Source organism: Staurois parvus, unplaced genomic scaffold (genome assembly GCF_062004578.1).
Source record: "Staurois parvus isolate SC_StPar_1 unplaced genomic scaffold, SC_StPar_1.0 ptg000109l, whole genome shotgun sequence".
Classification (NCBI taxonomy): domain Eukaryota; kingdom Metazoa; phylum Chordata; class Amphibia; order Anura; family Ranidae; genus Staurois; species Staurois parvus.
In genome coordinates, this window is record NW_028317905.1 from 1,109,787 (window position 1) to 1,124,537 (window position 14,751).

At 45.1% G+C, this 14,751-nt stretch overlaps 1 protein-coding gene across 1 annotated transcript in view; it reads left to right on the forward strand.

The window, feature by feature from the left end:
• Positions 1-14,751, forward strand: part of ARFIP2 (ARF interacting protein 2) — a 120,272-nt gene that overhangs the window by 92,657 nt on the left and 12,864 nt on the right. Inside the window, exons 4-5 of the mRNA XM_089671629.1 lie at positions 4,777-4,889; positions 7,762-7,983. Of these exons, the coding sequence (XP_089527755.1) occupies positions 4,777-4,889; positions 7,762-7,983 (335 nt within the window). The remainder of the gene's footprint in view (positions 1-4,776; positions 4,890-7,761; positions 7,984-14,751) is intronic.

The following is a 14,751-nucleotide window of genomic DNA, read 5'->3' on the forward strand; positions in this document are numbered from 1 at the left end:
ACAATGCCAGAGTAATGGTGAGCGCTCATTGGTTGGCGCTGGCCACATAATGGCACTAACCAATGGGAATCCTTTTGAAGCTCCTTCCCTCCAGAATAAAGAAGAGATTTTCATTAGTCAGCATGGGAAGAGCACGACTGTCTACAATGCCTTTGTATGATGTGCCCTTCACTGGAGACATCTGAACTCATTTGGAGGGAAGTTCAGTTGGGGTGATAATCAGATGTCCACAAACTTTAGATCATATAGTGTGCCATGAATATCCACTTTGAGCTGTTTACCTAGATGATGACTGCAGCTGGAGCCATCATCCCGGTACCATACTTTACAGCTGACGGTTAGATTTCTTGTAATAGCAATCAGAACAGCTAACTAGTTATTACAAGCAGCGGGAAGGAACTGCCAATTCCCCTGGCCCCCCTCAACCCCACCCCACCCCACCCACTGCTTGTAATAGCCATTGAGCGGCTAGTTAGCTGCTCTGATTGCTATTACAAGAAATCTAACCGTCAGCTGTAAAGTATGGTACCGGGATGATGGCTCCAGCTGCAGTCATCATCTTGGTACAACAGCTCAAAGTGGATATTCATGGCACACTATATGATCTAATGTTTGTGGACATCTGATTATCACACCAACTGAACTTCCCTCCAAATGAGTTCAGGTGTCTACAGCGAAGGGCACATCATACAAAGGCATTGTAGACAGTTGTACTCTACCCATGCTGACCAATAAGAATCTCTTCTTTATTCTGCAGCAGCAATTGAGCAGCTAGTTAGCTGCCCCCCCCCCTCCACTGCCTTCTGTGGCTTTAATGGAGGCTCCCATCTCATTGATCCCAGATCCCTCCATAAAGAGTACCTGTCACATGCCTATTGCTGTCACAAGGGATGTTTACATTCCTTGGGACAGCAATGAATGTGCTAAAAAGATAAAAAAAAATTAAACAACAGTGTAAAAGTAAATACATTTAACAATTTAAAGTGCTCCCATCACCCCATGCTTGAGCACAAAGACGAATACATGTGTCGGTCCCGCACGCACACAAACAGCGATCATCCCACACATGTGAGGTATCAATCGGAGCGTCAGACCATGAGCAGTAATTCTAGCTCCAAACCTCCTCTGTAAATCTAAAATGGTAAGCTGTAAAGGCTTTTAAAGCATTTCCTATGAATAGCTATCCATAGGAAATGTATTTTGTTTGTCACTGTTGTGTGGGCAGGCACAATTTTAAAGTGTGACATGTTTGGTATCTATTTACCCGGCATAACATCATCTTTTACATTTCACAAAAAAATTGGGTTATGTATTTTGCTTTTTTTGCATTAAAATAAAAAGTGAATTTACCCCAAAAAGTTGCATTTGAAAAATCGCTGCTCAAATATCGTGTGACATTAAAAAATTGCAAAACCCACCAATTTATTCTCTAGACTTCTGCTTTAAAAAATATATAATGTTTGGGGGTTCTAAGTAATGGTCTAGCAAAAAATACAGATTATTACATGTTACAAAGTGCCAGAAAAGGCCTGGTCTGGAAGTGGATATACTTCTCAGAAGTCATCACTGCCAATTACTTATTTCTCCTTAACCACCTCCCGTCCGGCTGTTGTATATAAACGGCCGGACGGTGGCAGTGCAGGGTCGGGTGGCTGTTTATAAACGGCTTCCCCGCACCCTGCTTGTGCGCACTCCCTGGGAGCACGCAGCACCGTGATCCGGTGCCCGCTGTGTCCTCCAGACACAGTGGAACACCGATCGTCGGACGGGACCTCTGTACGAGGTCCCAATCATGTGATCACTGATTGGCCAGTCAGTGATCACATGCAGAATAGTAAGCAAGATGTCACTTGTGACATCATTGCCTACTACATGTGAAATCTGTGAATGATCACAGAGGTCACATGGTACAGGGCTATTCACAACCGCCTTGTACCATGTGAAAACCTGTGACCAATCACAGCTCACTCAGTAGTTCTCAATGGCTGCAAGAATGCAGCCAGAGAGAAGGAGAAATTATTGCTTTTACAGCCTTTATGTAAAAGCAATCAGTGTAAAAAAAAAAAATCTTCATCACCCCCCACAAGTAGTACAGTGTCACCATGGTGACACTGTACTGCTAGGGGACAGTATGTAAAAAAATAAATAATATAAAAAAAAAGTTTAAAAATTATAATTTTTGGTTATAAACTAATTTGGGTTATTTTTTTTACTAAAAATATAACGGAATAAATTGTGGCCAAGATTTATGATGAATACTATTTATTTGCAAAATTTGCAAAACATTTTTTTTCTAAATTTTTGGACTTTTTAATTTATATAGCAAAAAATTAATAAAAATCCCAGTGGTGAATAAATACCACCAAAATAAAGCTTTATCTGTCTCAAAAAATACAAAAAAATTCATATGGGTACAGTGTTGCATGACCGCGCAATTGTCATTCAAAGTGTGATAGCGCTGAAAGCTGAAAATTGGCCTTGGGGGGAAGGGGGTAAAAGTGTCCGGACTGGAAGTGGTTAAACCTGGAGCTCTATAAAGTTTGGCCATGGCCATCCTGCTTTCTCCTGGTATACGGACAGTAATAATCCTGTATTAAAACTCAGCTCATTCATATCTCCAAAACTGACACCTGCCCGCACACTAAAACGGAGCATTTAGCAGGCAAGCAGTTGCCCATTTTTGCATGCAATAAGCTGCAGTGATGGGACGGTGAGATGTGCATTTCCGCGTATCACATGGTTTACTTTTTTTTTTTTTTACTTTATTTGCAGTTCATAAAATGACATTTCATTCATGTCTCTGTACAGCAGCACCGTAAAATGTGGTGCCTTCCAGTGCGTTGGTGTAAAATGCTACGTCTGCATTTTACGGCAGCTCAACACACTGCATCCCCCTACCCTTCCCAACTACACCGATCCAATGTAGAAAAATATCGGTCACCATAGTATGTGTGAACAAGCCCAAATGGTTGCTGTAGGTTGTGGTATTGGCCATGCGATTTCTCTGATCCCATTGCTGCATCCTCTAGTCCTCTTCTTTACTGTTGTAGATATATCCTTGGCTTGTTAACACTAATTTTAATAATGTAGGCCAGGGGTCTCCAAACTAAATAAAGGGCCAGTTTACTGTTTTTCAGACTTTTCAAGGGCCGAATTGTGGCCTTTGGGAGTAGAAAATGTCCTGGTGTCAGTGGGAGTAAATAATGTCACCTTTGATGTTAGGGGAAGTAATAATGCTCCATCATTGGTGTCAGTGGAAGGTAAAGTACCCAGTTGTTGGTGTCAGTGGGAGGATTAGTGCCCCATAATTGGTGTCAGTGGAAAAAAATAATGTTCCATTGTTGTTATCAGTAGGGGGAATAGTGCCTCTCATTGGTGTCGGTGAGAGGAATAGTATCACATTGTTGTTGTCATTGAGAGGAATTGTGCTGCATTGTTTCTGTCAGTGGGAGAAATAGTGCCCTATTGTTGGTGTCATTAGAAGGAATTGTGCCCCATCATTGGTGTCACTGGAAGAAATTGTGCCCCATCATTGGTGTCACTGGATAGAATAGTGCCCCATCATAGTTGTCACTGAAAGGAATAGTGTCCCATTGTTGGTGCCAATGGAGGGAATAGTGTCCTATTGTTGGTGCCAATGGGGGGAATAGTGTCCCATTGTTGGTGCCAATGGGGGGAATAGTGTCCCATTGTTGGTGCCAATGGGGGGAATAGTGTCCCATTGTTGGTGCCAATGGGGGGAATAGTGTCCCATTGTTGGTGCCAATGGGGGGGAATAGTGTCCCATTGTTGGTGCCAATGGGGGGAATAGTGTCCCATTGTTGGTGCCAATGGGGGGAATAGTGTCCCATCATTAGTGACTCATTGTTGGTGTCAGTAAGAGGAATAGTGCCCCAAGGGCTTGGATAAAGGCAAGCAAAGGACCACATCCGGCCCCTAGGCTGCAGTTTGGAGACCACTGATGTAGGCTTTCCCCTTATGCCTCTTGTATGTCTTGTCTGTAGTCATGTAATTTGTGCAGTTCACAGCTGGACTAATCCCAGACACCAGGCAGACAAGAACATTTTAAACGTTGCCAGTCTCTTTATAGCTTTTTTCTTTTTCCTTGATAATCTGCGTGTACCCCGGGGCAGGGGCGGACTGACCATTTGGAAACTCGGGCACTGCCCGAGGGCCCAGGGTCAGTAGGGGGCTCCATGAGATGCCCCTGGTACCTTTTTCATAGGCTTTTTTGAGTTTGGGCAAGGACACAGGGGCCCCATGATCCTCTATTGCCCGGGGGCTCATGAGTTGTCAGTCCGCCCCTGCCCCGGGACTTTCGGGGGCCCTTTTCATAAGTCTTTTCAACCAGCTCTTTAGAATGCTAAAAACTTGACCTGTTGGAGATATTAGAAATGTGTGACACTGTCCTAGATCATGTATATTGATTCCAGGTTTCTATAGTAAGTTATCCACCCCTGAGCAGGCATCTTATCAGTGTATTGCAGTTGCTCTCTTAACTTTTATAGCTAAAGAAATAAGATGGTGTGTAGACTGTGAACTGGTAATCTAGTATGGATCCATGGGTGACTAGTCATTGGCTCTGCTTCCCAGGCTTTTATCTAGATTTTGGACTATTGTTGTGTATTGTCCTATCTTTTTGATACGTTGCAGAGGAAATTAAATCCCAGACGCTTTTCTAGGTCCACACCTTCATCGTACTATGGTATGACCAGCCATTCTCTGTTGCTTTTAACCTATATTTCCTCTGTATGACTCTGACTTTTCTAACTCCAGGGTCGATGTCTCAGCCATCTTCACACGCTTCTCTCACCTCTGAAGAGCTCTCTCGAGGAGTCGCTGTGGAGAAATTTGACTTAATGAAGAAATGGGGCATTAATACTTACAAAGTAAGAACCATAACGTCTTTCTGTCTGTCTGTCCCATATATCTGTGTCTGTCTGTACCATCAGAGATAGCAGTGAAAACTCTGCCCGTCATGCTCTGAGTAGAACTTTCTGTGTATCCCTATGGTTTGACTTTATTACAACCCCCCAACTTTCAGCATCCTTCCAGTATCTTTGTCTACCATGGTGTCTTTCTTCTGTCTGTTGTTATGTAGCTGCCTGTGTCTGTATGTCAGCTGTTACTGTCTACTCTCTCTGTCTGTAATATGTTTCCTGTTTCTGTCTGTCAGCCATATTTGTCTCCTCTCCCCCAGTCTTTCAGCAAATGCTGTCTCCTCTTTGCCTGTCAGCTTTTTCTGTCCTCTCTCTCTCTGCCTGTTGGCCATTGTGGTCTCCTCATACTCTGTTGTCTTCTGTCTCATTTTCTGTTGGCCATCTCTGCCTCCTCTCTCTCTCTCTCTCTCTCTCTCTCTCTCTCTGTCTGTCTGTCTGTTGGCCTTCACTGTGTCCTCTCTGTCTGTTTACTGTTGCAGTCTCCTCTCTTGGTCTGTTTGCCCTTGCTCTCTCCACTTTCTCTCTGTCTGGTCTGTTGGCCCTTGCTGTTACTTCGCTCTCTTTCGGCCATTGATGTCTCCCCTCTCTCTCTTGGTCTGTTGGGCCTTGCTGTCTCCTATCTCTGTCTGGTCTGTGGGGCCTTGCTGTCTCTTCTGTCTCTGTATGTTGGCCCTTGCTGTCTCCTCTCTGTCTGTTGGTCTTTGTTGTCTCCTCTCTGTCTGTTGGTCCTTGTTGTCTCCTCCCTCTCTCTGTCTGGCCTGCTGGCACTTACTGTCTCCTCTCTCTAGCTGTTGACCCTCACTGTCTTCTCTCTCTTGTCCCCTCGCTCGCTCTCTCTCTTGTCCCCTCGCTTGCTCTCTCGTCCCCTCGCTTGCTCTCTCTCTCTCGTCCCCTCGCTCGCTCTCTCGTCCCCTCGCTCGCTCTCTCGTCCCCTCGCTCGCTCTCTCGTCCCCTCGCTCGCTCTCTCGTCCCCTCGCTCGCTCTCTCGTCCCCTCGCTCGCTCTCTCGTCCCCTCGCTCGCTCTCTCGTCCCCTCGCTCGCTCTCTCGTCCCCTCGCTCGCTCTCTCGTCCCCTCGCTCTCTCTCTCGTCCCCTCGCTCTCTCTCACTCGTCCCCTCTCTCTCGTCCCCTCGCTCTCTCTCTCGTCCCCTCGCTCTCTCTCGTCCCCTCACTCTCTCTCGTCCCCTCACTCGCTCTCGTCCCCTCGCTCGCTCTCTCTCGTCCCCTCGCTCGCTCTCTCTCGTCCCCTCGCTCTCTCTCGTCCCCTCGCTCGCTCTCTCTCTCGCCCCCCCACTCTCTCTCCCCGCCCCCTCGCGCTCTCTCCCCGCCCCCTCGCACTCTCTCCCCGCCCCCTCGCGCTCTCTCCCCGCCCCCTCGCGCTCTCTCCCCGCCCCCTCGCGCTCTCTTCCCGCCCCCTCGCGCTCTCTTCCCGCCCCCTCGCGCTCTCTCCCTCGCCCCCTCGCGCTCTCTCCCTCGCCCCCTCGCGCCCTCTCCCCCGCCCCCTCGCGCTCTCTCCCCCTCTCCCTCGCCCCCTCTCCCCCTCGCGCTCTCTCCCTCGCCCCCTCGCGCTCTCTCCCTCGCCCCCTCGCGCTCTCTCCCTCGCCCCCTCGCGCTCTCTCCCTCGCCCCCTCGCGCTCTCTCCCACGCCCCCTCGCGCTCTCTCCCTCGCGCTCTCTCCCTCGTCCCCTCGCGCTCTCTCCCTCGCGCTCTCTCCCTCGTCCCCTCGCGCTCTCTCCCTCGTCCCCTCGCGCTCTCTCCCTCGTCCCCTCGCGCTCTCTCCCTCGTCCCCTCGCGCTCTCTCCCTCGTCCCCTCGCGCTCCCCCTCGTCCCCTCGCTCTCTCTCTCCCGTCCCCTCGCTCTCTCTCCCCCTCACTCTCTCTCTCTCTCGTCCCCTCGCTCTCTCTCTCTCTCTCTTGTCCCCTCGCTCTCTCTTTCTTGTCCTCTCGCTCGCTCCCTCTCTCTCGTCCCCTCGCTCTCGCTCGCTCTCCCTCTCTCGTCCCCTCGCGCTCTCTCTCTCGTCCGCTCTCTCTCGCCCGCTCTCTCTCTTTCCCCCTTGCTCTCTGTCTGTCCCCCATCATTGTCCCCTTGCTTTCCTTGTTGTCCCCTCGCTCTCTGTCTGACCATTGTTATCCCCTCACTCTCTGTCTGCCCCCCATCGTTGTCCCCTCGCTCTCCTTGTTGTCCCCTCCCTCTCTGTCTGTCCATCATTGTTATCCCCTCACTCTCTGTTCCTCATTGTTGTCCCCTCGCTCTCCTTGTTGTCCCCTTATCATTGTTCCCTCGCTCTCTGTCTGCCCACCATCGTTGTCCCCTCGCTCTCTGTCTGCCCACCATCGTTGCCCCCTCGCTCTCTGTCTGCCCACCATCGTTGTCCCCTCGCTCTCTGTCTGCCCACCATCGTTGTCCCCTCGCTCTCTGTCTGCCCACCATCGTTGTCCCCTCGCTCTCTGTCTGCCCACCATCATTGTCCCTTCGCTCTCTGTCTGCCCACCATCGTTGCCCCCTCGCTCTCTGTCTGCCCACCATCGTTGCCCCCTCGCTCTCTGTCTGCCCACCATCGTTGTCCCCTCGCTCTCTGTCTGCCCACCATCGTTGTCCCCTCGCTCTCTGTCTGCCCACCATCGTTGCCCCCTCGCTCTCTGTCTGCCCACCATCGTTGTCCCCTCGCTCTCTGTCTGCCCACCATCGTTGTCCCCTCGCTCTCTGTCTGCCCACCATCGTTGTCCCCTCGCTCTCTGTCTGCCCACCATCGTTGTCCCCTCGCTCTCTGTCTGCCCACCATTGCTGTCTTCTCTGACTCTGCTAATCTTTCTCTCTGGCAGTGCACAAAGCAGTTGATCTCAGAGCGGTTTGGCCGTGGCTCTCGCACAGTGGATTTGGAGCTGGAGACTCAGATCGAACTTTTAAGGGACACGAAGAGGAAATACGAAGGAGTCTTGCAACTGGCCAGAGCCCTGACCTCCCATTTCTACAGCCTGGTTCAGACGCAACGAGCGCTGGGCGACGCCTTCTCCGACCTCAGCCAGAAATCACCAGAGTTGCAGGTTAGGGTTTGATTATGTAAAGAATTGGGGAGGTTCTGAGTGACAGACAGCACTGTAATATAAAGAGCCACCTCTGACACATTCTTCTCCATTTCCTCATGCTGCTCAGCATTAACGGAGATCTATAGTCATAGCATACGCTTTCTTTTTATTGAAATGGCAAAACAAACAATAATTATATTAACAATCCAATATAAACTTGCATGAAAAATCTCCTTTCATGTTGTGTCTCCTGTCTGCTGGCCATCTCTTTTTCACAATTTACTGGATTCCCTGCATGCTTTGCTACTTCTCCTCTGCTCATTCCTTTGGTTTATTTTTGATTTCTAAGAACTGCATATCACATGGTGAATAAATATGTAGGACTGTGCGTTGGACCACTAGACCACTCAGAAAACAACACAAAACTAACAGGCAGCTGCCGTTCTTAATGGAAATCCCATTCATTAAAAACAATCTGTGCATCTAGAACAGTGCTGCTCACTAATATCTCCAAGCACCTAATCTATAACTCAAAAATATAAATGTAGATTAAAATGATCCCCCTTATTAGAAAGTGCAAGAAAACTTTTATATATATATATATATATATATATATATATATATATATATATATACAGTTGCAAGAAAAAGTATGTGAACCCCTTGGGATTACGTGGAGTTTTGCATGAATTGGGCATAAAATGTGCTCTGAACGTCATCTAAGTCACAACAATAGAAGAACACAGTCTGCTGAACATAATACTACACAAACATTAGATGTTGCCATGGTTTAATTGCACATAACATGTAAACATTCACAGTGCAGGGAGGAAAAAGTATGTGAGGCCCTAGCTTAATGACTTCTCCCAGAGCTAATTGGAGCCAGGAGTGAGCCAACCTTGACTCCAATCAGTGTGATGATATTGGATGTGTTGCTGACAGCTGTCCTGCCCTTAAAAAACACACACCTGTTTTGGGCTTACTGATTTCAAGAAGCACTGTCTGATGTGAACCATGCCTCGCAGAAAAGAGCTCTCAGAAGACCTACCATCAAGAATTGTTGACTTGCATGAAGCTGGAAAGGGTTACAAAAGTATTTCCAAAAGCCTTGATGTTCATGTGTCCACGGTAAGACAGACTGTCTACAAATGGAGAAAGTTTAGCACTGTTGCTACTCTCCCTAGGCGCGGTCGTCCTGTAAAAATGACTGCAAGAGCACAGCGCAGAATGCTGCATCAGGTAAAGAAGAATCCCAGAGTGTCAGATAAAGACCTACAGAAATCTCTGGCACATGCTAACATTTTTGTTGCCACATCTACAATAAGGAAAACATTAAACAAGAATGGAGTACATGGGAGGACACCACGGAGGAAGCCATTGCTGTCCAAAAAGAATATTGCAGCACGTTTTAAGTTTGCAAAAGAGCACCTGGATGTTCCACAGCACTACTGGCAAAATATACTGTGGACAGATGAAACCAAGATTGAGTTGTTTGGGAAGAACACACAACACTATGTGTGGAGAAAAAAAGGCACAGTACACCAACATCAAAACCTCATCCCCACTGTAAAACATGGCGGAGGGAGCATCATGGTTTGGGGCTGCTTTGCTGCCTCAGGGCCTGGATGGATTGTTGCCATTGATGGGAAAATGAATTCCAGAGTTTATCAAGACATTTTGCAGGAAAACGTACGACCATCTGTCCGCCAACTGAAGCTCCGCAGAGGATGGGTGATGCAACAGGACAATGACCCAAAGCATACAAGTAATTCAACAAAACAATGGCTGCAACAGCACAGAATACGCCTTCTGGAGTGGCCCAGTCAGAGTCCTGATCTCAACCCGATTGAAATGCTGTGGCATGACCTTAAGAGAGCGATTCACATCAGACATCCCAAGAATATTACTACACTGAAACAGTTTTGTGAAGAGGAGTGGTCCAAAATTACTCCAGATCGTTGTGCAGGTCTGATCTGCAACTACAGGAAACGTTTGGTTGAGGTTATTGCTGCCAAAGGAGGGTCAACCAGTTATTAAGTCCAAAGGTTCACATACTTTTTCCTCCCTGCACTGTGAATGTTTACATGTTATGTGCAATTAAACCATGGCAACATCTAATGTTTGTGTAGTATTATGTTCAGCAGACTGTGTTCTTCTATTGTTGTGACTTAGATGACGTTCAGAGCACATTTTATGCCCAATTCATGCAAAACTCCATGTAATCCCAAGGGGTTCACATACTTTTTCTTGCAACTGTATATAACAAACTCTCCTGTGCCTCTAATTCACATAAATGCAGTATAAGTGCAATATAATATAACTAGTATAGAACTTTCCTTCTCATCACATAAACATGTATAACAAACATTATTAGTAGTAATTATTAAAGTGACTAGTGCAATCAACTAAATAAATGAAATGCAAGGGATGTGTCCATTATATCCTGCTGCCTCAACATTTCCAAAATCTGCCCCTTCCTGACCAATGATACCACAAAACAACTCATCCACGCCTTGGTTATATCCCGCCTCGATTACTGCAACTCCCTCCTCATTGGTCTACCGTTACACAGGCTATCCCCCCTTCAGTCTATTATGAATGCTGCTGCTAGACTCATACACCTTACCAACCGATCAGCGACTGCTGCCCCTCTCTGCCAATCCCTTCACTGGCTTCCACTATCCCAGCGTATAAAATTCTAAACACTAACCACAGCTTACAAAGCCATCCACAACACTACCCCTAGCTACATCACTGACCTCATCCACAGATACCACCCAAATCGCCCGCTCCGCTCCTCCCATGATATCCTCCTCTCTAGCTCCCTCATCACCTCCTCCCACACTCGCCTCCAGGACTCCAGAGCCTCTCCCATCCTCTGGAACTCCCTACCACAGCATGTCCGGTCAGCCCCCACCCTGTCTGCCTTTAGGCGATCTTTGAAAACTCACTTCTTCTGGGAAACCTACCCCACCTCCACCTGAGAACGGTACTTGAATCACCTCCACCAGATCATCCCCCGCAGCTATCACCTTTTGTATCACCTCCCCCTTCCTTTAGATTGTAAGCTCCCCAAGCTGGGCCCTCCTATTCCTTCTGTACTGAAATGTATTGTAATTGTATTGTCTCCCTTATATTGTAAAGTGCTGCGCAAACTGTCGGCGCCATATAAATCCTGTATAATAATAATAATTATATAACTTTAGACATCATCACAAAGTGCAACATAACCCCTTGTGTCCATCTAATATGTGAAATTCTTCACTAATAAAGTGCTACTTGTTGTGCAAATTACACCAATAAAGTGCTGAATCCACCACCAGATGAATTCGATAGACCCATCAGAGCGATATTCTGGTGAAATTATAGAGCAGCATAAGTGTTTGTTGCTCTGAGAGTAACGGTCTGCAGCCCGCAATCCTATCTTCAGGGACTTCTTAAAATGATATGCCGCTCTCACTTATAAATGATGATATGATGAATTTCTGAGTAATGTATGAGTGAGAGCGGTATATCATTTTAAGAAGTCCCTGAAGATAGGATTGCGGGCTGCAGACCGTTACTCTCAGAGCAACAAACACTTATGCTGGTCTATAATTTCACCAGAATATCTCTCTGATTCATATAATGAACACATCCCTTGCATTGCATTTATTTATTTGATTTCACTAGTCACTTTAATAATTAATAATAACTCATAATATTGTTTGTTATACATGTTTATGTGATGAGAAGGAAAGTTCTCTATTAGTTATATAATATATTGTACTTCTACTGTATGTAAGTGAATTAGAGGCACAGGAGGGTTTGTTGTATGTTTATTAGTTTTTTTGCATTTTCTAATAAGGGGGATAATTTTAATCTACATTTAATTGTTTGAGTTATGGATTATGTGCTTGGAGATGTTGGTGAGCAGCGCTGTTCTAGATGCACAGATTTGTTTTTTTGCATATCCCATGGTACCTTGTTGCCTGCAAGCAGTGATTCCTGTGTCTCCTGAACCTCCCTCTTCCAGTGCCTGTGTTGTTCAGAAGGCAGGCTCTGTTAAATGTGACACAGCAGTGCCTACTCACAGGGCATAGTAAGTAAGTCACTGCATGCAATAATTTTCAGATTAAAAGGAATAGGCCATAAATAAATGAATGTATGATTTTAAATGTTGTCCATAGATGCACAGTATTTGCTCTGTATAGCAGAGCATCTTACAGGCAATAGATGGCTTCATGGCAGGTGATAGTTAAAGTGGCGTTAAGGCTAAAATGTTTTTTTTTACCTTATTATTATTATTATACAGGATTTATATAGCTCCAACAGTTTGCTCAGCGCTTTACAATATAACGGGAGACAATACAGCAACAATAATAAGTATACCCTGATGAAGTCACGTGTCACCGTGACGCAACGCGTCAGTACGCACTTCCGGTTGGACGCCATATTGGAACACCTTGCAGTCCCATGCAGTACACCCTCATTATGTAGTATAAAAGCGTGTTTTACTTGAAGTAAATGCCCTGAAGGGAATCTGACCTGTGAGGGATATTGAAAAGGAGCTTAAGCAGCATCTCTATCAGAACGAGTTCCATTTCCAGGGATCATGGTGTGATTCTTAAGGCGAGTTGGCCCTTGTGGTCAATGCTTGGAGGTGAGGGGGCATTTCTGCCATTTTTAGGATTTTTGTCACCCGAGTGAAGGCTACCCTATCACGAGCACCAGTGTATGGGATTAGAAGCCAATCATTTTATTTATTTGTGGACTTTTTTGATTGATCTACATTTTTGCATATATGTGTGTTGGACTTCCATTTATCCACTACTGACACTGTTTGCTGTGATCTGCATCTTATACCCCTCTCAAGGGGTCACCTATTTATCATCCAAGTCCTCATAGTGGACAGGGGGAGGCTGTTTTTTTCCCGTTAGGGAAAAGGGGTCCACTTTCTCCGTTGCAGTATATATCTGTCAACGTCACTGTGTTTGCACTTTATTGGATCCAATTGGATCAGAACACTGAGTGATATACTGTACTGTTTTCCATCACCTCATATTGTACTGATTAACACCATTCTCATGTGTACTTCTTAAATGTTACTATTACCCAAATCATTATTTATTTCTATTATCTGCTGTTAGTAGCGCTTCACCATTTATTCTATTAAATACAGCAACAATACAGTTCAATACAAGAGGGTTAGGAGGAAACTTAATGCATTCCCTGTATTAAGGTAAAAAACCTTTAGAGAGGGAGGGGGGCACAGCCTCTCCTAAAACACCTCATTCCTGGATCGATCCAGCACTGTGCCCGGTAACTCTCTTCCTCTTCACATGGGGACTGACGGGCAGTAGTAAGAAGAACCATTGGCTCCTGCTGCTGACAGTCAAATTCAGTGAGGAGGGAGTGGGGGCGGGGCCAAGCTGCACTAGTGTGTCTATAGATTCACACAACCCAGCTCAGGATCAAGTCCACACATCTGCCCCTATAGCAAGGGCCTTAGAGGAGGAGGACCAGGAGCCTCTCTGTACAATACCATTAAACAGCACAGACAAGCAGAACATTTATTACAATAAAATTTGTTATTTTAGCGAAAAAAAAAGCCTTTAGAACCACTTTAGGGTATTGGTAAGTGAGACATTCCTCTCTTCCTTACATATATAATCAGTGCTTAGTAAGGTGAAATGATCAGTGATTACATGATATGTGTGTGAAAGTGTTGGGACAAGGTCTGTTGGTACCAAGGCAAAAATGCCAAAATGTGCCCTCCCTTCATGAGCTGTGAACTACTTATCAATAAATGGTTTATCAGTCCCCCTCACAGTGTCTGTTTGCGGGGTGACCATGTAACCTCTGTACGACATTCCTCTTGCTGCACAGTATCACAGTGCACTCACAGTGGGGTATCCTTATTATGTCAAGTATGGCTTCTTGTGTAGACCATAGATGGGGAGAAAACCGGCCGTTTTTTTTTTTTTTTCAGAAAAACGAAAAATCGGTTGTTCAATCAGCCGATGTTACCACCATTGGTAAAGAAAAGTCGGCTACGGCCGGCAATTAATATAATAGCGGTGTCCCTGCAGAGAGCTCCACTATTATATTTGACAATAAAGAAGAAGAAATAGAATTTGAATAAGTAAAAAAAAGAAATAGAATATGAAGAAGAAGAAAAAGAAGAAATAGAATATGAAGAAGAAGAAGAAATAGAATATGAAGAAGCAAAAGAATAAATAGAATATGAAGAAGAAGAATAAATAGAATATGAAGAAGAAGAATAAATAGAATATGAAGAAGAAAAAGAAGAAATAGAATATGAAGAAGAAAAAGAATAAATAGAATATGAAGAAGAAAAAGAAGAAATAGAATATGAAGAAGAAAAAGAAGAAATAGAATATGAAGAAGAAGAAATAGAATATGAAGAAGCAAAAGAAGAAATAGAATATGAAGAAGCAAAAGAAGAAATAGAATATGAAGAAGAAGAAATAGAATATGAAGAAGAAAAAGAAATAGAATATGAAGAGGAAGAAATAGAATATGAAGAAGAAGAAAAAGTTGCAACATTGTATCTATTTGTATCCATTTTGGATACAGATGTTTCTATTCGGATAAAAATAGATACAATGTTGCTATACTTTTAAATGTCTAATGTAATATCGGACTGAAATTCTTTTCTTCTTCTTATTCATATTCTTCTATTTCTTCTTTTGCTTCTTCTTCTATTTCTTCTTATTCATATTCTATTTCTTCTTTTCTTCTATTTCTTCTTCATATTCTATTTCTTCTTTTTCATCTTCTTCA